The following is a 24,344-nucleotide window of genomic DNA, read 5'->3' as shown; positions in this document are numbered from 1 at the left end:
TTGAGAAATAATTTTCATTCGAAGAGACGTGCAGTATTCTGATATATAGTCTAATCTGATCAACATTTTAAAAATCATTATGTTGTCATCTTCCTTAAGACCATAACCAGTTCCATTATCTTAGGGAAATTGTGGTTTCATGTTTCTTTAAATATAAAATGAATATAATGGATAGTAAAATAGTATGCATATCACAGAACGGCGTTAATTCATAATTAAATCTTACAGTAAAAAGGGGTATTGTGCAAAAATACACATTTTTGGTAGCAATATTTTTCATTTAGATTGGTGAGCATCTATATCAGACGTAAAAAGATCCATATTCATATTCCAGCTAAAAGTGGGTTGATCACATGTCTCCGGTCCAGTTTCCTTGAATCTCTGGGTGAACCACGTGACGCAGCTATCTGTGGTGTCAGAGTGGAAAAGAAACAGGTAAATTCAGAGACTCTCGGTTGTTGTCTGCATGAGTCGGTTTGACACATTTCATCAAGTTAGCGGTGTTGACTTGAGGCTCAGAAACTAGCTCATGGTCTACATCCAACTCGGAACTCGACAGAGAGGGCTCTTGGTCGCTTGTATTACAGAATACCTAACACTGAGCAGCGTTTCTGGTCAGTATCGTGCTATTTTTCATCTTTGGGGCCTATAGGCCTTACTTGTGCCTCGTACTCTTGTATTCACAAAGCCCGAGCAGCAGATGTATTCGGGGCTCAAATTAGCGAGGATTGTTCGGAGTGCGTTTGCAGATCGCTAGGTTGCTAGCTAACTAGCTAACGTCCGGTTATGGGAAAGCAGTACAAGTTAGCTTAGCTACAACCTAGCCTGTTTACGGTCAAGTCAGTCCTATTCTCCCCTTACTTATACTTGGTGATCCAACCCAATGGAGCTATTTTATTGAACGGATGAAACTTGTCTTAATGGGAGCATTTTAGGGTCCATGTTAATTTCCTGTTGATTTATTATCCAGTGGGTCGACATCACCGTAGTGAACGTCGCCTCGTTTTTTTTTTTTGCCATGAGGTGAGGCTGCGAGGAGCGGAAACCCATCGAGACTTCAAGGCTAGACCTTTCCCCTGAAGTCATAGCAGCTAGCATGTTGACCATGCGGTGGGTTAACGCTGTCGGTTGTATCCGACAGGCCCTGGCTGTATATTCTCATGCTAGCTCAAAGAGGACTTTACGTAACGATCTCCAGATTTCAGTCGAAAGTATACATGTGCGATGTTTGGAAATGATTCGAGGCTTCAAGACGAGATGCACGGTGTAAATCCCGCATGATCCGGTTCTCAATATGAACGCGTTTATTTGATGTTGAATAATCGTTGTTGATCAAGAAAGTGGGTGTTGTTTTCGCTTCGTTATAACGTGTGGTACCCAACGGTACCACACCATGCTCTGCTCCTCTCGGATGACACCCCGCGTTTCGCATTGGCCTTTCGACACCGCCTTTATTTGATAATCTAAAGCAACTGCACCAGTACAGAATGTCTAATGCACAATAATAACTGCAATATATTGCTGTTCAATCTTTGTGGTTCAATTATAACTACTCCAGGCGTGTCCTGGATAATCGGAATAACGTTTCTGCATGGTTTGTCAAATATATCTACCCAATTCTATAATAAGCTTTAAGTAAGACTTTGTTCGAGACCCAAACCAAGTTTAAGACTTTCTTTATTACATATGTAGGGTAGCACACCAGTAACATCAAGACACTAACCAATGTACTGAATGCCAACCTATTAAGAAAGATCCGTCTGACCTATTCTGAATGGATTAGCGCAACTTTAATTTGGATTTGTAATAGTTGGATGTAAAATGGCACTTACAAATGTCATGTTGCCAGTGTCTGCTTGGATGCAAGTGTTTTACATGTGAATAAGTACATGATGAGATGCAAAGTGTCCTGGATGCCAGTCAAACTCTCATCCTCCTCCTAAGGCTTTTTTCCTCCATCCCCAGGTGTTTTTTCCTTTGTAAATACTGTTATTTGTATATACTGTAAATGATGACGTCCGTGGGCGGAAACCGGGCCCGGAGCAACTGGGATCAGACGCAGGGCCAGACACAGAGCCAGACACAGCACAAGCAGAGGCCCCAGGTAACGTCATCACAACCGCTAGCTGCTGTAGGAAGTAACTGGCTCCCTCACTCTCAGTGGTTTACAACCTCCTCATTTTAGTATGTATTGGCTACAGAATGTTCACAAAAGCATTTTTAGTCACCGTTTTTTCACTAGTCACCAGCTATGACCTCCACAGCAGGTCTTGATTTTAAAATGCTTCTATTATGACATCTGGCGTGGGGAAGCCAAATGTGTCAACTTATGCATGGTTAAATAGCTCATTATAACTTCTATTCTTTTAGGCTACTGCTGAGCAAATCCGACTCGCACAGATGATTTCTGACCACAATGATGCAGACTTTGAAGAAAAGGTCAAGCAGGTGAGAGGAAATTTTTTCTTCTTATTTAGTATGTAATTCATGATGTCCCGTTGGACGCCTGGCTCAAGTTGAAAACCACAGGATTGGATGTCTTCTCTTTGTCTGGTGTTACAGACCAGTTCAATGTTTTCTGGAGGGTCCTACTTTTAATTTCTCAAAGTAGTGACCTCATTGGCAGGTCCTGTGCCCTAGAATTACTTCAACAAATTGACTTGAATTGACTACAACATTCAGTTTCTAATCCTAAATAATGATCCCCCTAATTAAGAAAACCCTATAAAAAAAATTGCAGAGAGCTGCATTTATTCGTAGATTGTTTTGATCAGTGACTTGTGTCCATCCAATACAGAAGTCTTAATGTTCCACCCTCCCTCCTGCAGCTGATTGACATTACAGGCAAGGACCAGGACGAGTCTATGATTGCGTTGCACGACTGCAACGGGGATGTCAACAGAGCCATCAATGTGCTACTGGAGGGCAGCCCAGACACTGTGAGTATGGGCTTTGTATGGGGCCAGAGCCCCTGAATAAGTGGGGTTAGCACTGGGATAAACGAGTGCAGTGAGATTAACAATAAACACAAGTTGTAGTCACCGGGTGGAGCATAGCCCGAGCACTAGCAGGACCAGATGCTCTACAGTGAAGTGCAGTCGTATAGGGATGAATGCTTATGAGAGTAAGGTGCTTGAGTACAACAGCTACACTCAATGTCTTTTACTAAACACATCACACCAGATAAAGTTTGATGATGACCTTTAGCCTGGACAAATGTGCCATATCCAGAGTTGGTTATGACACTTATGACACGCTGTCGAAACCACTTACTGGAAAGTCTGACGGACTCTGTTCGCTCTCTGTTCCCAAGGACTCGTGGGAGATGGTGGGGAAGAAGAAGAGCTTGTCGGGCCCCAAGGAGTCGATCCAGGCTGACACGGGGGAAGACGGGAAGGAGAACCGGGACAAGGGCGGCGAGAGGGATGTGGCCCGCCGTCGGGGCGGTGCTCCGCGTCGGGGGCGTGGGGCCAGCCGTGGACGCGAGTGTGAGTCCCTCCAACGCTCATGCTCGCCGCTATTCTTCGTACTCATGACGAGGCGCCCCTGAAGGGTCGTTCTTTATACAGGATGTGATCTCTATACGTATACCTTTTCAGGGAAGTTTGTTTGGTCATAATGGACTGATTTGTCATTCATCAATGACATTGACGTTCATCCAGTAACTGCCAACAATACATGCTCATTCTGCATCTACATTCAGCCTAGAATTCAGTGCTTGCTTTCATCCCATTTTAAGAGGCTCTGATATTGAAAAGGTTCACCCACTTTTGCGTCGTTCATACTGCTGCTGCTGCCAGCCTCTTTATTTTCTCTTAATTTATATGTTTGGTTAATTTGCCTTTCGGATTTGAATTACCGAAAACGTTGGCAGTCAGGCGCACATACAGTCAACTCATCATATCCTGTGCTGTGGTCTTGAGGCAAAGCTGGTGTGCCAGTGAAAACTAAGAGCGTGAGACATCCATCTGTCGCATTATGAGAGATTGATTGCACACCGCTTTTAGACAGTGTTGGACCTGTTTTAAGTTTCCTCTTGGTCATTTCATACCCTTTTTTTATTTTTATTGAACTAACCGTGCTACTACAGAGACTTTATCCATGCAAGGGCGAATTCGGTAAAACCGCAACCCCAACCTGAGCAGGGCAATGATGGAAGTGCAGAGTGGTGCTTTTAGTTTGACGATAGGTCATACTTGTTCCACATAAGTCTTGTTCGAAAGACATTGGACAATATTTCACACTATTGGCGCTTGGTTGTAATGCAAAATTGTTTGTCGTAATTATCAAAATGAAATGTGATTTTTATGTTTTGGTGAAACATTATGATGTTTGGCTTTGGCTCCAATTGCAATCCTACGGTCTGAGTCAGGCGAGCTGTTGGCTTTGCCCTTGTACGATCAAAGCACCCTGACATGGGCCTCGCACGGTTGGGTTGCAGCGGCTGTTGGTAGTTTCACGTCCACACAAGCGTAGACTCTGGACGTATTGCAAGTTTACACTTGCCCCTAGAGTAAGAATAATGGTTTTTGAGACTTTTGGAGTTGGGCGGTAACCGGGCCACCCTGCGCAATCCATCCTGGGAGCTAGCCCGTCCGCCTTGAGTTGGACTGCGAGCCGGGGGGAGATAACTGCCCCCCATCCCCCCCCCCCCCCCCCCCCTACCACCTTACCATAGGACCAATGTCATGCCAGCCCTTGTTTCCCCCCTCCAGTCCGAGGTCAGGAGAACGGCCTGGACAGCAGCAAGGTAGCCGGGATCGCTGGCCGAGGCATGGAGAGAGGACGACGAGGCAGAGGAAGAGGCAGGGGCGCTCTTGGTAAGTTACTTTAATACAAAGAAGGGGTTAGTGTTCCTTGACTGGACGACAACGATCTGGCGGATCAAACTGTCGTAACCGTCTCTATCGGCTTTGCTAAAACATTTGTCCTATTTCTTTGTGCGTGGGTCCATGCAGAGTTTATGGATGCGACAATAGTGAATGACCATGCCACACCCGACTCAGCCGACTCGCGTAATTTGCTTATGCAGAATCTGCCCTAAAAAAGGATTTCGACAAGTTATATGGGTAACGGCAGGAGACGCGTACATTTACCCAGGAGTTCTCTCGGACCAGGGCCTTCCTTAATGATCTACACTTGTACATGTATATACACTTTATACTAGGGCTGGGCGATTTTTTCGGTTTAATCGATTAATTTGCATTTTTTCTTTCCTACGGTTTGTGAAATGGCTGAACCGAAAAATCGCGATTTAAAAACAGTTCTAGACTCTTCCGATTTGTTTTGCTGAATAGACTCCGTAGTAGCCTCCTCTCTCACTTTCCAGAACGCGCGCAAAACTCAGCCTACTGCAATCACATTCACCTCGCCCCCGACAGACTTGGGGGAGAGCCGGGTCGATTGAAACACTTTTCAGTTAAACGTCTTTTGCAAAGATGACGTTATGTATACAAATAATTTGTGATCAACAACTCACATGTGTGTTCTCTTAGTTACAAGCAGTGGTGTAGTCTACGTGATACGCAGGTATACGCCGTATACCCACTAGGAACGCACCAGGATTTGCGTATACCCACTTAAAAATGTGCACGGATACGTATCAATCGTCTTGTGACAGATCTTTCACTTCTGTGTTTATTTTTCGGAAATATCGGTTTGGTATAACTGCAATAAAATACTTTAAGCAGGGGAAGTTATCTCCTACATTCACCATTCATAAAATTCCCGCTGCGCGCTCGCGCTCTGCCCTGTCTCTGTTACGAAGCGCGAAGCTGCCCCTGCATCTCTGCACGTTAGTTAGCGGGCCGAGCCCCTCCTTCTCGCGTGTGTGTGCGTGCGTGCGTGCGTGCGTGCGTGTGTGTGTCCAGTCCTCCCATATTAATGTGTAAACCACATAATAAGTAGTCAACAGAAGACAATGTTTTAATCCCACTTTATATCTCCTTGTTACTTTTAGATGAGGACCCCTGGCCAGCCTTTCAGACTGGGTGTCAGGCTAGGGAATTTAAAAACAGGCATCCTTGGTTAGAGTGGAGGGAAAAAAAGTTATAGGTAAATGTCAGCCAACATACAGTTGGTATACACAATTTAAATTCATAATGTTAATCACTATGCAAATGAGAGTATAGCTAATTCATGGTCATTTTTAAGGGGCAGTAATTTCACACTTTTACACAATTAAATTACTGTATGGTATGTTAGATAACAACAGTAAGAGCTCAAATTAGAGCAATTGAAAGAGTGAAACATTAGTCTCCTGTCATCTCCTTCTCATGCACTGGTTAGCCATGGATGTAAACAGTTCATTCAATTATTCTGAGTAGATGTTGTCCTTGTTTAGCATGTGCTATTGCTACTATAGATATACAAAGGACAACTTGTCATTTTTGTGTTCTATTTGTTCATACTGTTATTAAAACTGATAAACCTACTCAGCTTTCCATGATTGTTGATAATCGTGATACTCTTAAATCAGCGGGTTGTAGACCCCTGCGTTGGTGAGTGTGGTGCGACACCCCATAAGCGCCACACACGTACATGGGTTTCAATGGAATTTGTTTAGAGAAAAACAGAAAAAATAAATCGAGGTTTAAATCGAAAATCGTCCATTAGTTAGAAAAAATCGAGATTTTATTTTTAGGCCAAATCGCCCAGCCCTACTTTATACTATTGTAGTTTTTAAATGTGCTTTTTGGCCACCGACGGGTGTGTTCTTCAGACCTGGACAAGCTCAAAGCATCCCACCAAGTGTCGTCGGTCAATTGGCTTCAGTGTCGCCAGACTTCCGGTGTGCCGGCCAAAAATGCATTAGGACAAATTGGAGCCGCGCTGTTTCTTTGGTCAGCAGAATACATACTGGCGGGTCCTGTTTATTGGCACGGCATATATTGTCAAGCAACCACAAGGAAGGGTTATTGCCTGTGACACGAATACCAGATAATTTAGTTGATCAGACGGATGTATTCTGCTGATGAATATGTCTTGTGTGTATGACATGCTGGACCTACCTATGCTACTGCTGTTGAAGTACAATTTGTGGCAGTTAAGGCATTGTTCTTTTAATATGAACATTGTAATGCATCTTCATTTTTAACTATAATATGATCACAGAATTTTGGAGTATACAGCTATTTTTGGTTCAAATATTTGTTCGTAAAAAAATTACCTTGTGAAATGAGTGCGCTAATTTTCGAACTCTTTTCTCTCTGAAGATGGCTCTCTCCTCCCCGGCCCCGCGCTGGCTGGAAGGCGGGGCGGCAGGTTCTCTGCACAAGGCATGGGGTAAGGAAGCACTTATACTGCCCCCAAAAACCAGAATGCCCTCTTATCTGTTGCCATGGTCACCAGAGAGCAGGACCCCAGCCCCCCAGCTCATTGTCTAGCGTTAATCCAAGAGAGCCTCGCCATTACGCGGGCCAATGAGACGGAGCCATGTGGGCGGGACCCGGCGGTTGTTGTAACTCAACACCTCAGTGGCTGCATCTTGGAGCGCGCTTTTGAAGGGCTCTTTTAGACTCGCAAGACTTGCAGTTAAATTTGGGACCAACCCTAACGGTAACCCTAAAACGTTACTGCTGTCTGGTCGTGGCATGTGGTTTGAGGCGCCTTTTTACTTTTTTTGTCCTGTTCCTATTCCATGTAATGTTTTGTGCTTCGTAAAGATTTTCTTTGTTTATGTCTAGAAATGATTTTAAGACGGGGCTCGTTTCCTGCTTCCGTCGTCACTATCTCTTCCTAACGAACTGCATGGTTATATTGAGTTAATTAGTGGCTAAATAATCGGGTCATTACTTAAAATCCAAATATGTCTCGACTAGGTTTGCTCTGGTGCTCTTCCTGTCCACAGTATCAGCAGCACCATAACCTGTTGAGGCTGTGTGGATGTATATATTTAGTATTGCATGTGGCCTCCTTTATTTTCCCCTCCTCTTTTTTAATATCGACCCACTAACTGCCTATCGTAGTGAACTAAAACCTGCAGCAGCCACATTTCGTCTCCAAAGACACATTGCCTGACACCAGCGGGCGTGGTTCTTTTCACAAGCGAAGCCTGTCCCTCAGCCGGGCTTCAAGTTCAAGTAGCAAACTAATTTCTTCACTCTTTTAGTGTAAAAAGGTTACCAAGTGAGAATCAATTGTGTGTTCTTGTTGCACAATGTTCAATAAAGTGCGGTATTCCACATGGATCCAATGTGTTGACGACATGGCACCCCTTTTTGTTTTGACAACGGCATATACAGTCTGTTTACAGAAAATGGGCTTTTATTACAACTACCTTACTTAAAATGCCTGCCAGGATTTGAGGCTTACGAAGCCCTTAAGCTTGCATAGGTGTAGGAATTGGAGAAGGTGTATGATGCATAAGTGCTCCTCATCCATCCGCCAGGTGTGCATTTCTGCTCCAGTTGAGGTAGGCTTTGCCTTCTGTAGCTGTGTAGTCGGCCACTTTAAGGGAGAGCTTACTGCACTGCTGTGTGTTGTATTTTGATCACGGGCAACCAGGAGTCTTCTCTACTACATCCTAGAATCAACAAAGGATGTTTTGTTTTTGTTTTTTTTATATTAATTTAGTCATTCGGGACGGTGAGATTTGATGCTGGAATGTTGTTGTGTGTTTACTGTGCGTGCCGTTCCTCTCGGTACCTGGGTTAAAGCTAAATGAGCCTCTGATCGCACAGTGAGGTGGTGGCACACCTGCGGTGCCGTGTTCAGACGATGTGTTGCGAGGAAAGCCCACAGAAATGTGGGAGAGTAACCCGAGACTATGCTGTTGTTCTTTTAGACTTGCTAAAAAAAACAACGACCACAAATATGAAATGCATCCTTAATGACCCCGTTGTTTTGCTGCTTATAATGAATGCTATTTTTCCTCTAAAGCCAGATTGATAAAGAGGCCAGATATGATTTTGCAGGGGATACGAGGTGAGTGTACTTCCCACTGTGTGAATCTTGCTTTCCGTGTGGCGGTTTTTATTTTGAGTGCCCAACGTGTGACTGATGCTGCTGCTGCTGTTGTGCGTGCGGGGAGCGTCGGGAGATGCTGCTCCTCAACACTGGGAGTAAGCGCCGGTTTGCTCGCATGCCACTGGTATGCAGACGTACTCTAGGAATGCTTACATTCTCTTTAACAAGGAGCTTCTGTCTCGAGGAGGGGGTTGAGTGGGGATTCCTCGACGGCGAGGCAACGCACGCTGCTTGGGCGTGCTAGTCTGGAGCGAGCGGCGATGGTTTTCTGTCTTAACGTGGGATGTTTTGGCACGCGTATACACACAACGTCCTCGGTGTAACTCACTGACGATCGGGTCGGTGGTCGGCTGTAGACGAGCTGAGAAACTGAGGGCCGCCACTGGGATGTCTTCCTGCTTCTGGGTCCTTCTTGTTTTAACGCCTTCCTTTGCATGCCTCGACTTGCTCCGACGGTGACCACGTCGCCTCAACCCACTATCTACTTCCTGTTGTTGCTCACTTCCTCCTTGTGTTGCCCTGTTCTACAAATAGCATCTAGTTTACGCGACCGCAATGGCTTTGAGGATGTGGTGTGTTTGTGTGTGTTTACCAGGGGAGGGGGAGGAGAGGTTTATTCATATGTAAACCTAAAATAATACTAAGGGAAACGATACATTGTTTTATAATTACATTTGCCAAGTGTTAAACGATAATTGCCATGGACGTTCTGGACAATACCTGGGTGGTTGGGGATTGGATCCTTCTGCACATGCAGTGCAGCCCGCCCAGGCCGGCGTGCTCTTGCGTGGCGTTGTCGTCCTCGTCCAGTAAGACACGGGCACAGGCGGGGTAGTTAAGAGATTCACCACACGCTTGTCTCTCTCCCCTTTGCCAGGACCTTCAACCCGGCGGACTACACCGAGCCAGCCCAGACGGACGAGAGCTACGGCGGGGGCAGCACCTGGAACAGCACAGGAGGCGCCGAGCCCGACGACGGCGCACGTAAGTCGCCCATTGCAATGTGGTCGCTTTTAAAGTAATCATCTCAAAGGCTTTCATCACCTCTTCTCCCCCCCCCCCCCCCCCCCCCCCCCCCCGTCACTTATATCACTAGCTCTCGCCGAATGACGTAACGTCATGGGGATTGAGACTGTGGGCCATTGATGAAGGCCTTTGCAGTATTATGAATGTTAAGGACTCGGGGGGTCAGTGGTGGTTTTCCATCACCCGGCAGTGGTTGTTCCGCCAGCGATGGCAGGCAGACCTAACAACAACAGACTCTCTCTTCAACTCGCTTGTGTGTGTGAAGCGGTCTCTGCTAGTTGTCGTCAGAATAGCAACTGCCAACCGACTGTCACAGAGGCGACACTGTTGATCGCGAAAGAAAACTCGTCTTCAGGATTTAAACTCGAATGCATCCTGTTGAAAACGAGCCCCCCTGACAAGACTACTGAAGTCCGGCTAAATAAATGATAACGGGTTTAAATAAATTACCTTTGCTGGATTGGCGTGACCTACTGTTGTGCCCGCACCTCGTTAACCACGCGGCATGTTGCTTCACAGGCTCTGAGCTCACCCCGGGAGAAGCAGCAAATTACCAGCCCAAGTTCGACTCCACTCCTGGTCAGTCCGTTGCCCTTTTTTTTTTTTTTTATTCCTCCACCATCCTGATACATATTTCCCTTTGAAGCTGCGGCGTGTCGGGGATATCAGTGTTGTTGCCTTTGATCCGCAGGGCCCTGGAGGTCTGCCACGGAGGAATGGGGCACAGAAGACTGGAATGAGGACGTGAGTACCACCCTCCACCCCCCCACCCCCCCCCCTCACCCCTCACAACATCAGAGAGAAAGGTCTCGCTTTGCTCCCCACATGACCAGGTGCCGGGTCTGTAGGGTTCTAATATCTGGTGTTTGTTTTGTGGATCCTGCAGTTGTCTGAGACCAAGATCTTCACGGCGTCCAATGTAGCGGTGGCCGCCGCGCCTCCACCTCAGGAGAACGTCACCATCACCAAAGGACAGAGGTGGGTGGAGTCGTTTGTGTTGACGTCTGCTCTCAGGGGTCCCCGTGCACGTCGCTTCGACGGCTGCCGATACTCGATATGTGATGAGCACACCGGGAAAAAGCGTTTGTCGATCTCGCCCACGTTCTAGCGCGTTTAAAAAAAAAACTCCACTCCCACGTTCAAAGTCGAGTTTAACCAGAGTGCTGCTTCAACCCTACTCTCCCCCTTATTTATTTATTTCGCTGTTAGTTAAAAATAAACCCTGCGGCTCACCGTGTTCCATTGTGCGGTGTTGCCCCAGTCTGAACTCTCTCTGCCTCTCCCAGGATCGACCTGGCGGTGTTGCTGGGCAAGACCCCCCCGGCCGCCTCCTCCGAGGCCGAGGCCGCGCCCCAGGAGGCCGGCCCGCCCGCCTCCCTCAACCAGTCGCTGGTGTTCAGCAACTCCAAGCAGGGCGTGCCCCTGTCCCCGGCGGCCCCCGGCGCCCCATACTCCCAGCAGCACAGCATGGTGAGGGCCACGCAAGCACTTTGCTGTTTTTAAGAATGGATGAGTGTTTGATAAACTCTGTGATTTATGCCCGGCATAGAACCAAAAAATGAGCCATCTGCATGGCGGAGCATTGCACTTCACTGTGAGACAGGAGTGGTGATGTGGTGGCCTCCCGTCCCTGTACTCATTCAGCCATTACCGTTCATCCTCCCTGCCAGCAGTAGTACTCTGCCGTGATCTGACGCATCGCCCTTTTTCCCCCCCACCGACGCTGCAGGTCAACATGCTGAGCAAGGGCTTCGGGGACGTGGGCGGCCCCAAGGGCGGCAGCACGGGGACCACCACCGGCTCCCAGTTCCTGGAGCAGTACAAAACGGCCCAGGCACTGGCCCAGCTGGCAGCCCAGCACTCTCAGGTGGCCCCGCCCGGCGCCAGCCCCTCCTCGTGGGACACCGGCGCCTCAGCCCTGGGCCAGTATGGTGAGACGGAGAGACACACGCCGACAGCCACACCAGACTAGGTCATATGATAGACTTCAAAGCTCCCGTATTACACCGTCAGGTATGAGTGGGTGATTTAGTGACATCCCAAGTGTCCACCTAGAAGTATGACGGAGAGATGAGCAGCGTTTGCTACAGTCCACTGGGTAGGCTGGTAGACTGATCTATCCAGCACACATCTGGATGGACACGCCCACTTGTGAGGCTGATTTTCGTAACGGCCAATCACACTCACACCAGGTGGTATAATATGGGACCCTTATTTTTTTTCACGACAAAATATGGTTTGAAATCTATTATTAGCATCAGATGAAATTCCTCCTGACCTGCGTTCCACCTCGGGTTCACCTGCTCGCAATAGTTGTCTCAAAGTGAAACGCCATTTGACTTGCAAATCATGCCCTCCGCGTCCGCCTAATCCGGCGGCACTCATCCCCGCTCCGTATCCTCCCTCCGCAGAGGCGAAGCCGGAGCCCGCCGCCCACAGCCCCTTCACCAAGCGGCAGCCCTACCAGGCCACGGCCGCCACCTCCTCCATGCTGGACGCCTTCCTGCCCAGCGCGCCCTCGCCGCACGCCGTGCCTCCGCCCGCCTCCTGCCTGCCCAAGATGACGGGGCCGCCCTCCTCCTCCTCGTCCCTGGGCCAGCAGCAGGCGTCGCCCGGCTCCTCGGACACCCAGGGCTCCAGCCCGCTGCCGCTGCAGCAGCACAAGCTGAAGCAGCAGAAGAAGAGGACCTCCATCACCACCAAGGTAGGCCGGAGGAAGTTGGAGTCATGACGTAGAGAGGGGATGTCAGTTGGTGGTTTACACTGGTGACTGGTTCTGAGGCCTTGAAGCACCCTCCACCGATGCGTTACCGTTGTTGTTTCGTCTGCTCCCGGCAGTTGGAGTTATACATATTTGTCGGGACTTGTAGAGCTGCCTTACACAACCCTGAAAGAAGTAGAACTGTCAGTCAGGACCTTTTTGGAAAATGCCTGATATGGAGATGCACTCGCCACCCAGAATGCATTTCTTCCTGTTTACTAAACAACGGAGGCGGGTCATTCTGCCAGCCCGTACCTCGTACCAACAGAAGGCCGTTAGAGGCACTGCAGGTTGGTCTACTGCCTGGCCGTCACAAACAGATGCCATGGTCACAGCTTATCTGAAATAGGATTAGGCCAACCGCCAATGCCAGGCCCTGACCCTGAGACATGAAACCGTTTTAATAAAACTCAGGCGTTACCAGGGAAACAAAGTTATGGCTTGTGAAAAACGTTATATTTGGATTGTAAAACGCATTAAAAAAAAAATGAATGGTCGTAATTTATTTTCTTTGGCAAGTGACCATGGTATAAGCAGGATAATGCCCTTTGAGGTGTCCTACATTAGTTCCATCTGTTAATTCTTGTTTATTTGAATGGGAAAAAATGTTAACGGTCCAAATGTTAAAAAATCAACTTTGACCCTCGGCAATGAATAATCGAATATTCCTATATTCTGTCCCATCCCTAGTGTCAATAATGCAACGTGATCTTCTGAGTTGTATAAAAACATGTAGGCCCTGCTGAATGGCATCTTCTTGTTTTGAAAGGTCTGTCTTTGAACTTGGCTCAATGTGTCTGGTCGGAGCCTATTGATGTAACCCTGTCCTCTCAGGATGATGTACACTTTGTGTCTACGACTGTCTGACGAAGAATTCACTCAATGAAATTGGAGCCGTGTGTTTACGTGACCCTTCATGAAAAGAGTTTCCCCCCCGCCCAGATCCCCGCCATGGCAGTGGAGATGCCGGGCTCCTCAGACATCTCCGGCCTCCATCTCCAGTTCGGAGCTCTGCAGTTTGGAACAGAGCCGGTGCTACAGGAGTACGACTCCAACCCCACCGCCGCCGCCGCCGCGCCCAGCCACCAGGCCCAGAGCAGCCTCTACGCCGCTCCCAGCAGGTGGGGACCCCTCTCGGCCCTTGGCATGACTGGGAGGGAGGAGGATTTAGGATTTGAGATGTCACTCTGCATCTTGATGCTTACTTTGTACTTTTGCCCGATGTCTTTGGCTCTGTCTTCTATCAGCCTTTTGTGACACGTTTTCCGGCCTCTACTCTGGGACGGTTTTGTAATAAAATAGACTTCCTCTTAAGTGTACATCGTATGTGAACGGTGTGGTCCTCCCGTCCCTCCAGTGAGTCGGGCCCAGGCCTCCCCAGCCCCACCCAGATGGAGATGTACGAGCAGAGGGCCTCTCAGACACGCCGATACCCCTCCTCCGTCTCCTCGTCTCCCCAGAAGGACATGCAGCCCAACGTAGGACAAGTCCCCCCGTGCTCGCACAAACCTGTCGTCTTGTTAGACTTTACGTTCCCCATGTCATTTATTTTTATAGTCATTTTATTGCCACCGCTCACTCATACTCTAGCCTGTTGTGATCAAGGAGAAGCCCTTATTTGAACCTTGTTTTAAACAGAATGGCTTCCATTCAATGCAGACGGGACCATCTGGGGACGGTGAGTTTTCACCGTCTTTTATGTTTTTGTACTGATGGCATTGACTCAGAAAATCAATTAAAAAAAAAAAATATCCAATCCTCTTTGGATTTACTTCAAGTAAAGGATTCCTCTAACCCCACTCAGCTGCAGGCGGCTCTGCAGCCTCTGGGAAGCTGGTTTCTGAGGCTCACACAACGGCGTCGGCCTCCAGCATGGGCACTCTGACTGACACCGGCCCCACCTCCTTAATGACCACAGCCAATCAGATGGCCCACGCTGCTCTGGGCCACAGCGAGGAGCTGACCCAAAGCAGCGTCTCCCAGCCCCAACACATCAAGTAAGATGAGGCGCTCGATGTAATTATTAGAACCTATTCAGCTGATGTTTACTCCCAAGTCAATGAACCCCGTCTATTTCCTCCACAGCTCGCTCTCTTCCCAGCAGGGCGGTCACCCCCAGTCTTCAGGGAGAACGGGCAACCCCAGCTTAATGGTGAGCCGTGTTCGAGGGCCTCACTGCTCATTAATCAACCAATGCAGATATGCGTTGGCAAATCACATTTTAAATGATGGCACAAAACGGAACTCCCAGCGAGACGCGTCTTTTCTTTTGACCACTCGATTGTATCCACCACAAGTGCCATGTCTACCCCCCCCCCCCCCCCCCATCTGCTGTTCCTCAGCCGGCGGATGCATTAGTCTCTCCAGCACCAGCCCTCATGGAACCCTAATGGCCCTTTTATCTCTGACCACATCCCTAACGGACTCGTCTCTCTCCCCCCCCCCTCCCCTGATGCTCCAGCAGCACCAAGGCATGGACGGCGACGGCGGCCTCCACTCCTCGTCCTCCTACGCCTCCTCGTCGGCCCCCTCCTCCTACTCGGTGGCCAGCTCCACGCACGTGGCCCTGGGCGCCATGCCCCAGGTGCTGTCCATGGGCGCCACCACCATCTCGGCCCCCTCCGGCCTGGGGCCCGTCAGCAGCCTGGCCATGGGGCTGAACGCCGCCTCCATGTGCCAGCCCATGGGTGGCGTCGGGCCGGGCGCCGTCTCCATCGCCCCCCCCGCCTCCGCCATCGCCTCGTCGCTGCGCGGCTCGGTCTCCTCAGGTAACGGGGTGGGGGGGGTCTCTACGTCCATTCTTGTTCCTTCTTAGTCCATTTTTTTCTTTTTTAAGCAGTTATATTTGTTTCCTTATTTATCGCATATTTTCCTTTCTTTGTTTCTTTCCCTCCTTTGTGAGGTGTCATGAGAACTGGCTGTGGAAGTGCATACCAGATGGATGTTAGCCTTTTAAAAGCTGCGTTTACTGCAGCGTACATGTGGTGAAGCAGTGCTGATCTCAGAGTCCCTTTATTGCAGCAGTCACATCCTGACTGTGAAATTGATGTGAAAGACGATATGAAAGTCCTTTACAACATGTCTGTGTATCAAGGGTGGTAGTGTTTTAATGGCACCCATTTCATTGAGCCACTTTGTGCAGACAAACCTGCACTGTATAGCCTGACATCTGAATGATGGCAGTAGACGCTAAACACAGTAATGCCTCTGTGGTTGACTCTAGATAAGGTTTATATCCCCTTCCCTTTCTCGTACAACTTTTCTTTGTGCTCAGTTGAAACAAAATAGCTTTATCATCATCCTTTGTCACTGATTCATGTAAATTCGTGATCTATGTGACGGGGATCATGACTGTAAAGTAGAAAACAGGGAGCGCATATGATGCACCAACTGCAGCAGCCTGTTCCAACTCGGCACAAGAGTACTTGTTGTTCAATCAAAACCCTTTGTTGGTTGGTTGTTCACATTACCTGTCTCTATTCCCCCCCCCCCCCCCCCAGGAAAAGCACCACCCAACCTGCCCCCCGGAGTGCCCCCGCTGCTCCCCAACCCCTACATCATGGCCCCTGGACTACTTCACGCCTACCCTGTAAGTCCCTCTCACCCCTCGGGGCTACGCCACGGCCCGAAGCCTCGTACGCAGTGGGACATGAGACAAAGGGCTCCTCTATTGTTTACACCAACATGTCCTGCTCGGCCTCTCTTGGGGTTAGCGGTGTGTGTGTGTGTGTGTGTGTGTATGCCGCATGACAGCGGCGTGTGTATGCCGCATGACAGCAGGGGACACCAGATACAGTCACACCTCGACCTCTGGTCGTACAGAGCGAGCCGCCACACGTATTCTGTCTCTTCCACACTTCCCCTTTTTTGAACTCGTGTTGCCCAGGGAAACGGAGCAGGTGGGGGGGGGGGGGGGGGGGGGGGGGGCGGCGGCGGCTTCTCAGATTGGTGTAGTCCTCCAACCCCCCCTGCTGGTAGATCGTCTCTGGCTTCAGAACAAAGGGAGTCGTTGATGCTGTGGGCCTGCCACAAAAGGTTGCATGGGGTCGTACCTTCTCAAACAATATCGGTTACAACAGTTTGCTGTGCGTTGGTTGATTTAATCTTGTTCCTGTTCACGAGCAAAACACAAAAAAGATTATTGTAGAAAATGCACCAGAAATGCCCATTTGTCGCTCATGTTGTATACATTTGTTGCCACTGTATTCGAACTCCTCTGATACTTCCTGCCCTGTCTGGCCAGCCTCAGGTGTATGGCTACGATGACCTGCAGATGCTCCAGGCCAGAATACCCCTGGTGAGTTGAAACGCTCACTCATTTGTACCGAGGCATTATCACATGGTTAACGGTGTCTTGACGCCTTCCATTGATAACCTTTTATTTGTTTGGTTCCGTTCCTGTCCTTGCCTCAGGACTACTACAGCATCCCGTTCGCAGCGCCAACAAACGCACTTACAGGCAGAGACGGCAACCTGAACAACAACCCGTACTCTGGTGAGTACCCCCCCCCCCCCCCTCCCAAGCCTCTCCGGTTACCGAGTAACGACTGGCCGGATGCACACACCTGGGAACATTGTTCTGCGTTACCATGGAGAGGCAGGGTGGCCGGCTGGGATGCAGTCTGACCCCCCCCCTCCCCCCCAACACACTCACCCGCTGAGGCTGTCTGGAACTAACGAGCTGTGTCATGGAAACACTCAGTCCACCCCCTCCGGACTCTGTGTTCATTGACATGCGTGCAGTTGAAATGCATTATGGGATGCCCTTTGTCTTGTTTAATCATGGCTGCTCTCTAGCACTTTTAAGACTCAATGACTCTTGATCGTTTGGAACCTCGGTCATCTCTAATGGCACAAGGTTAATCGATCAGCGATGACGTTTCTAAACTCAGTCCTCCTCCGACCTCACCCCCACCCAGGCGATCTCTCAAAGTTTGGCCGCGCCGACACCTCGTCTCCGGCGCCGGCCACCACCATGGCCCAGAGCCAGCAGAACCAGAGCCAGACCCACCACACGGCCCAGCAGACCTTCCTGAACCCCGCCCTGCCCCCCGGCTACAGCTACACCAGCCTGCCCTACTACACCGGCATGCCGGGCCTGCCCAACACCTTCCAGTACGGGCCCGCCGTGTTCCCGGTGAGAGCCTCCTCCGTCGCGTTCACTCATTCAGCGTCGCTCTCCCGTGGTTAAACATCGAATACTGAAGGCCACGACGGATGGCTACAGATAATAATTATAACCAGAACATCGTTTTTGTATTATAATTAATGGAAATGTATCGTCAAGTGATTCCATTTGATGTATAGAAGGGGCACGCTAATCTGCAACGCTATCACGGTTATTATATAAACCTCCCGTTACTCAACCAACTCGTGTTGTGCACACCAACCAGCTCTATGTGGCAGTCCCGTCTAGAGTCTGTGCCGCAGACATGATGATGGTGATGGATGGCAGTAAACGCTTCACCCTCAGACCTCTGGCTGACTGGAAGAGGAGGCGCTGCTGTTAGAAAGGCCATGTGGTCGCCCTAGTGCCGGGCTTACTTATTTGAAAACCCTGTCCCTGTAGAGACGTAGACAGGGATAACTCTGTCTGCTGCTCACAACACAGCAAAGTCCACTGGCACTGGTTTGCTTTGCCCCATGTGTCCTGGCTCAATATTGATTGGCTGCGTTTTTCCTCACTTCAATTAAATGTTGATGTCAAGCGGTGGCATTCTGGAATTGACCGGCTCTGTTCCCCAGGTTGCTCCTACCTCGTCAAAGCAGCACCCTGTGAACGTCGGAGTCAACGCCTCTGCCACGCCCTTCCAACAGGCCGGTGGCTACGGCTCCCATGGTTACAGCACTGGTAAGGCACCAAAACAATGCGCCCGTCTCGGTGAAAACAGTACGCGTCTCTCACCAACCTCAGATGCTCTGTGTTGAACCCTATGGCCCGTTCCCTCTGGGGTTTGAATACATTAACACTCTTCCCCCACGCCGAGCCTGGGACGCCGTCTAATCACCGGGGTCTTATGCAGTACGTGTTGGCTTTGTCTCGTACTTCCGTCTCCTGCCATTGGAAACGGCCCGTTTTGGAAACCCTGCTTTCTGTCAAATGTGTGTGGCTGCTGCCTCGCACAAAGAGCTGTCATTAATATGCATGAGTTTAATTGTTCCACAATGCCTCGTGATCAACGGCACGGTTTCCAAATGAGGAATCTGAGCAGCCGGTATCCCTTTGGTGTCGATTCACTAGCATCCCTAGCTGCGATCAATCTAGAATGTATTGTATTTAATTTGAAGGAATGACATATCTGGGGTCATGTCGTCTGTCGCGGGCTGTAGCCTTTCACTACAGTATGTGTTTTAAAGGATGTCTCTGCGTTCATTCCTAGTCGTTAGTTCTGATATCCGATATCTCGCCTTGCTTCTACTTCCCGTCCTTTTTCTTTTTCGCTTAATACAGTGACTGCGTCACATGTCGTCCAGCTATCTTTTCTTTAATAGATACACCTCTCACCGTCTTCATGCGTGTTCATGCTGCACCGGCATTCACCCTGCTACAGCCTCATAGCCTTCCCTCGTGTCCCCTCCCCATATGCCCACTCCCCTGCCAGGCTTGGGTCAAATGGTATTACCCAATTATTCTAATTATTCTAATTATTCACCACATAGCAAGCAATGTGTCTGAAGGCTGAGCCCTGCCCTGGAAGGTCCTCTGAATCCCCCTTCCTCCTTAGATTGGTTACCTGCCATGGCCAGTTTCTTTCTATGCTTTGCCTGGTGTTGTAAAGAAGATAGATCCCTGCACAAAACAAATGAAAAGCTGATACAAGCATGAAAAATATTAATTGAGAAACAATGAATAGTTTGCAAACACCATTGGCCCTAGCCTGTGCATTCCCCTCTGTATCTACTGCTCTGGCTGGGTGTCTCGGCTGTTGTCTAGTGCTTCGTGATGGTTTTCTATTGTTGTGAATGTTTTCTAGTGCTTTGACTGTTCAGTGCTGTGTGAATGTTGTCTACTGATTTGACTGTCTAGTGCTTTGATTGTTCAGTGCTGTGTGACTGTTGTCTAGTGCTTTGACTGTTCAGTGCTGTCTGACTGTTTTCTAGTGCTTTGACTGTTTGGTGATCTGTGACTGTTGTCTAGTACTGTGTTGGTGATCTGTGACTGTTGTCTAGTACTGTGTTTGACTGTTGTTTAATGCTGTTTCTGACTGTTGTCTGATGCTGTGGCTGCGGCAGTGCGTAGGACTGTTGTCTGACTGTTGTCTGATGCTGTGGCTGCGGCAGTGCGTAGGACTGTTGTCTGACTGTTGTCTGATGCTGTGGCTGCGGCAGTGCGTCTGACTGTTGTCTGATGCTGTGGCTGCGGCAGTGCGTCTGACTGTGGTCTGACTGTCTGACGCTGTGGCTGCGGCAGTGCGACTGTGCCTGACTGTTGTCTAATGCTGCGGCCAGTGTGGCTGACTGTTGTCTGACGCTGTGGCTGACTCTGACTGTTGTCTAACGCTGTGGCTGCGGCTGTGTGTCTGACTGTTGCAGGCTATGAGGATGTGGGCCAGGCGTCAGGGAGTGGGGATTTCTGTAAAGGTGGATACGGCACCGTGGCCGCCGCCGCTGCTTCCGCGCAAATCAAGCCCGCCACCTCTGTCACGGGGCCCGGAGTCGGTGAGTGCTGCCCAGAGCCCACCCACCCCCTCACGCTCGCTCCCTCTGGGACTCGAGCCGCTGAAGGGGCCCTCCGAGCGCCCCCGCTTGTGGTCCTCGGCCGCTCGCTGTGTTTGGATCAGCCCCTGCAGAGAGCGCCCTAGAGATCTGGTGGGGGTCCTGAACGGCCCACCAGCCTGGGCCGCTAGCCTCACCCTCCTCCTCCACCCACCCTTCATCCCACCCACCCACCCACCATGGCTACTCATCACATTGGCTGTTTGATTATCCCTGGGGTCATTGGCTCCCTGTTAAAAAAAAAAATTAAAAGGATTAAGTGTCAAACGTTGAGCAGGTCACGAGAAGCCCCTCTCCCGTCCGTGTCCGTGTGCCGCTTGCATGCCGCCCATCGCTTGAGTTTTTTTTTTTTTTGTTTTGACGATTCGTCACGTTCTGTGGCTACGGAGGACGGGTCGTAAGCGAGGGGAATGCAAGCGTTCCAAGAGAGCAAATCGTGTATCAGAACTAATTAACGGCACACTGTTTTTTTACACGGGTTTGCCTGCATGTGGGGTTGCCGTGTTTGAGTAATACGATCAATGGTTATTTTGAGCACACCAAGCTGCCCTGGTTAGCCTGACCAGTGGCCATCCAGGTAGTCTGTGTGTGCTACAGGAATGACGGCTGTAAACACTGAACGCAGTAATGCCTCTGTGGCTGAGCTGGAGAGGAAGAACTGCCACACTACGTCTTGTATTCTCATTTTAATTTAAAGTGTTTCGTTATTGGCTTCTGCATATTATATTTTGGTTTTGAATCTTTCCCAACTGATCTTGGTTTATCAAGGCATGGGCAGACGATGGGTTGATGATGTAAAATGGATCGAAGTCCTGCTGTTCACGGATGTTTACAGTGGCCATCGTGAGAATGATGAGACCCTCTACAAACCAAAACATTGTTTTTTTTCAGAAAGTAAAATCCCTTATGTACTGTAGTTAATTTTAGGTGTCAGGAACCTGTCCGGGGTAGCCCGGTATGTAGTTGCTCTACAAAGGTATGTCCTCTACAAATGCCCTTAGTCAGTTTGTGTCCATTCTTTTTACAGGAGTCTCAGTGACCTCAAGCAACACCGGCGTACCGGATATTTCAGGGTCTGTTTACACTAAGACGCAGGTCAGTGCTATTTATGTTTACTAGCTGTATCATTATCTTAGCCTCATGTCAAGATTCGTAATAGTACCACCTTAAACTCTATGTATGAATCTGATATTCGTTCTCATTGCTGAGCCCATTTTGCCATAAGTGGTAACCACCTGATAGCCCAAACTGACTACACAATAATACCAATAGGCTAAAGCAAGCTATTCTTTTTGAACTACGGCACTCGGGAGCATGCTGAGATGTCATTTCCTTCCGATTTGTGCATGTCAAAGGCTACTTTGCTTTTTAAACGAGTGCTAGTTCATCACATGACTCTGGTATTCAAATAAGCTTTAACTCGTCCGTGTCTCGGTTCCCGTTGCCCAGCAGTCGTTCGACAAGCAGGGTTTCCACGCCGGCACGCCCACCGCCTCCTTCAGCCTGCCCTCGGCCCTGGGCAGTGGGGGCCCCATCAACCCTCCGGCCCCCGCCGGCTACCCCCAGGCCCCCTTCATGCACATCCTGGCGCCGCACCAACAGCAACACTCTCAGATCCTGCACCACCACCTGCAGCAGGAAGCACAGGTAGAGTCCCCGGCCCCGGGTTGGTTCTAATGGCTCGGGGGGGGGGGGGGGGCGGGGGCACGCCTCGATCCCCGGTAGTGTTCCCCCGTCGGAGACTGACTCCCTCCCCGGTCTCTTCTGCCCCTCTCTCCAGACGGGCACAGGGCAGCGCAGCCAGAACGCATCTCTCCAACAGAAGGCCCAGATCAACAAGTCGGCGTACAACAGCTACAACTGGGGAGGGAACTAACTACGAGAGGCGCTACGTCCGCCGTCGGCAGCAGCCCTGCCCCTCCCAAAGTCTCGGCCAAGAGTGCAGCGACAAAGTTGTTGTTGCCACTCTCTTGTCTCTCCCACCACCACCACCGTACAAATTGACCACATGTGACCCCTGACCCGTGTCTCTCTGGGATGACACCGTTATGACATGGACTTCCCTCTCCAGCCACTGTGCTCTGCAGCTTCTGATGACGGAGCGCTGCATGGCTGGGGAGGAGAAGGACCTGTCGGCAGTGGAGGGGGCCGGAGTGTGGTGTGTAGCTTTAGCTAGATGTTGGTAAAAGAGGTGAACTATGTCACTGTTGGGAAGTTTGTAAATCTCTCCATCCTATAACCTTACCTCCCCCATTTTTTTCCAGTTGTAACATAGAAGTGTTTTCTAACTGACTGTTTTTGGGTTGTACTTTTTTTTGTTTTTGTTTTCCCCTTATTTTCTCCTTTTTAATTGATGGGGAGAAGCGAACTTTCTTACGGTGAGGAACAGGCTGGTTTTGTATATCTCACCATGAACTCCTTGTCCCCCCCCCCCCCCCCCCAACACGCACACAAACACACATCTTCAGTCCCGCTAACATCTTTACAATGTTGACTTTTTTTTCTTTTGTACGCTTATTTTAAGTTCAAAGATAATGAATCTCTAAATTGGCAGAGTTGTGATGTTTATTTGTACTAAATATAGATATATTATAAGTAAAGATGTATAAGAAAGCTCACTGGCTTGGAATGCGAGGAAAGTGTATTTTTTTGTTTTCCATGTGTCTGCACGTGTGTTTGGACATGAAGAGGCCATGGGTGTGTACAGCGCCGTCTGTTTGATTGGTGTTTTTGCGTTTGGACTAGGGACAGGATTTGTGATGGCGTGTGAAGTCACTGGCCATTGTCCAACTATGTACAGCACGGTTAAAATGAATTAAGGGAAACCGAAAGAAAATTCCAATACCATTCTGCAAGCAATGTCGAGAGGGAACGTCGTGGGCGACTCACACACCCAGTTTGCCTTCTTGCGTGTTTCTTAATTTTACCCCCTATATTCTCCTACCCTTAGCCTGTCTGCTCACATACTGTATGGAACGATGCAGAGTTAAGTACTGATGGACAGAATTGTACAATGGGTTTATTTCGTCTGTATTTTTTTTTCCTTTTTGTACTGTGCGTTTTAAGATTTAAATGGATGAACTTGTCTTGTACATATATATAAAAAAAAACACAAGTACTGTAGTCCTTGTTTGTCGGCTTTTCCCTGCCCTCTTCAGATCCTTGCAGACTTGTTAGCTTTTTGTTTTGAAATGTTTTTTATTTTGTAAAAAATATATAAATATTAAGTAAATAAACGGGAAAGACATTTTCATCACTTTGGATGTGAATGTCTTTTTTAAGAAACTTTATTTTTGTATCTGATGTTGCTTGTAAATACAGCATTTTTATCCAAATTAAGCTTGAATGTGATGTCGAGAACTGGAATGGGCTTTGCAAGTTATTGAGTCTGCTTACAATTGTAATATTAGTTTGAAATAGATGTAACATTTGAAACCAATAGCAATGGATTCAAGGAACCATAAGGATATAGGTCTAAATACATTTAAGTCAGAGGGCATCTGATAGCTAATTGGGCATTCACTATCTTGTAATTAACTCTGAAATAAAAGAACCAAATAAAACTCAAACAATATTTCTCCATATCGTTTGCATTTTGTTTAATCTGTGAATCCCTATCAGCTAAGCCCAGCTGTATTTAAGGGGCAGCCTCTCAAAACTCTTGCCAAAAACAATAATGAAACAAGACTGCAGTGCCTGAACTGTTCATGCCAAGTGCAAAATCCATTACATCAATATTTCGCTAGAATGAACCATCGGATAAAGTAGTGTTTTAGCTAATATATGAATCAATCAAGGTTCGTCGAAGATGTTTACGTATACAAAACAAATATTTGCGGTATAACAACTAAAGAGCGTCTTACGAAATATTACG

General features: G+C 48.8%; 1 protein-coding gene across 12 annotated transcripts; it reads left to right on the top strand.

Moving 5' to 3' along the window:
- Nucleotides 1-325: 325 nt before the first annotated feature.
- ubap2l (ubiquitin associated protein 2-like) lies at nucleotides 326-24,319 on the top strand. 12 transcript variants are annotated; one of them, XM_056582188.1, is made up of 30 exons: nucleotides 326-435; nucleotides 1,966-2,104; nucleotides 2,371-2,448; nucleotides 2,829-2,939; nucleotides 3,314-3,488; nucleotides 4,716-4,820; nucleotides 7,215-7,284; nucleotides 8,881-8,925; nucleotides 9,845-9,951; nucleotides 10,513-10,572; nucleotides 10,685-10,737; nucleotides 10,880-10,971; nucleotides 11,280-11,463; nucleotides 11,723-11,924; nucleotides 12,405-12,697; nucleotides 13,697-13,875; nucleotides 14,112-14,232; nucleotides 14,393-14,432; nucleotides 14,559-14,751; nucleotides 14,840-14,906; nucleotides 15,216-15,522; nucleotides 16,255-16,343; nucleotides 16,998-17,051; nucleotides 17,168-17,249; nucleotides 17,674-17,891; nucleotides 18,500-18,605; nucleotides 20,288-20,413; nucleotides 21,498-21,565; nucleotides 21,920-22,117; nucleotides 22,251-24,319. In XM_056582188.1, exons 2-30 carry the CDS (start codon nucleotides 2,009-2,011, stop codon nucleotides 22,344-22,346), a joined length of 3,615 nt encoding a protein of 1,204 aa, XP_056438163.1. In that variant the 5' UTR covers nucleotides 326-435; nucleotides 1,966-2,008; the 3' UTR covers nucleotides 22,347-24,319. The 12 variants fall into 12 exon arrangements, with proteins under 12 accessions (XP_056438163.1, XP_056438165.1, XP_056438167.1 ...); XM_056582190.1 differs by lacking the exon at nucleotides 326-435 and adding an exon at nucleotides 442-614 and having other exon boundaries at nucleotides 15,219-15,522; XM_056582192.1 differs by lacking the exon at nucleotides 326-435 and adding an exon at nucleotides 442-614 and having other exon boundaries at nucleotides 17,004-17,051; nucleotides 21,923-22,117.
- The last annotated feature ends 25 nt before the right edge of the window (nucleotides 24,320-24,344 follow it).

The sequence above is a fragment of the Gadus chalcogrammus genome, chromosome 22, assembly GCF_026213295.1.
Source record: "Gadus chalcogrammus isolate NIFS_2021 chromosome 22, NIFS_Gcha_1.0, whole genome shotgun sequence".
Classification (NCBI taxonomy): Eukaryota; Metazoa; Chordata; class Actinopteri; order Gadiformes; family Gadidae; genus Gadus; species Gadus chalcogrammus.
Note: the sequence above shows the minus strand (reverse complement) of the source record. Positions and strands in the feature narration are given on the sequence as shown.

Bases quoted from the DNA above. Each gene is read 5' to 3' on its own strand.
- ubap2l (XM_056582188.1), top strand. From the start codon at position 2,009: ATGATGACGTCCGTGGGCGGAAACCGGGCCCGGAGCAACTGGGATCAG. The intron at 11,925-12,404 runs GTGAGACGGAGA...CTCCCTCCGCAG, and splicing joins CTCAGCCCTGGGCCAGTATG to AGGCGAAGCCGGAGCCCGCC. The intron at 14,433-14,558 runs GTGAGTTTTCAC...AACCCCACTCAG, and splicing joins GACGGGACCATCTGGGGACG to CTGCAGGCGGCTCTGCAGCC.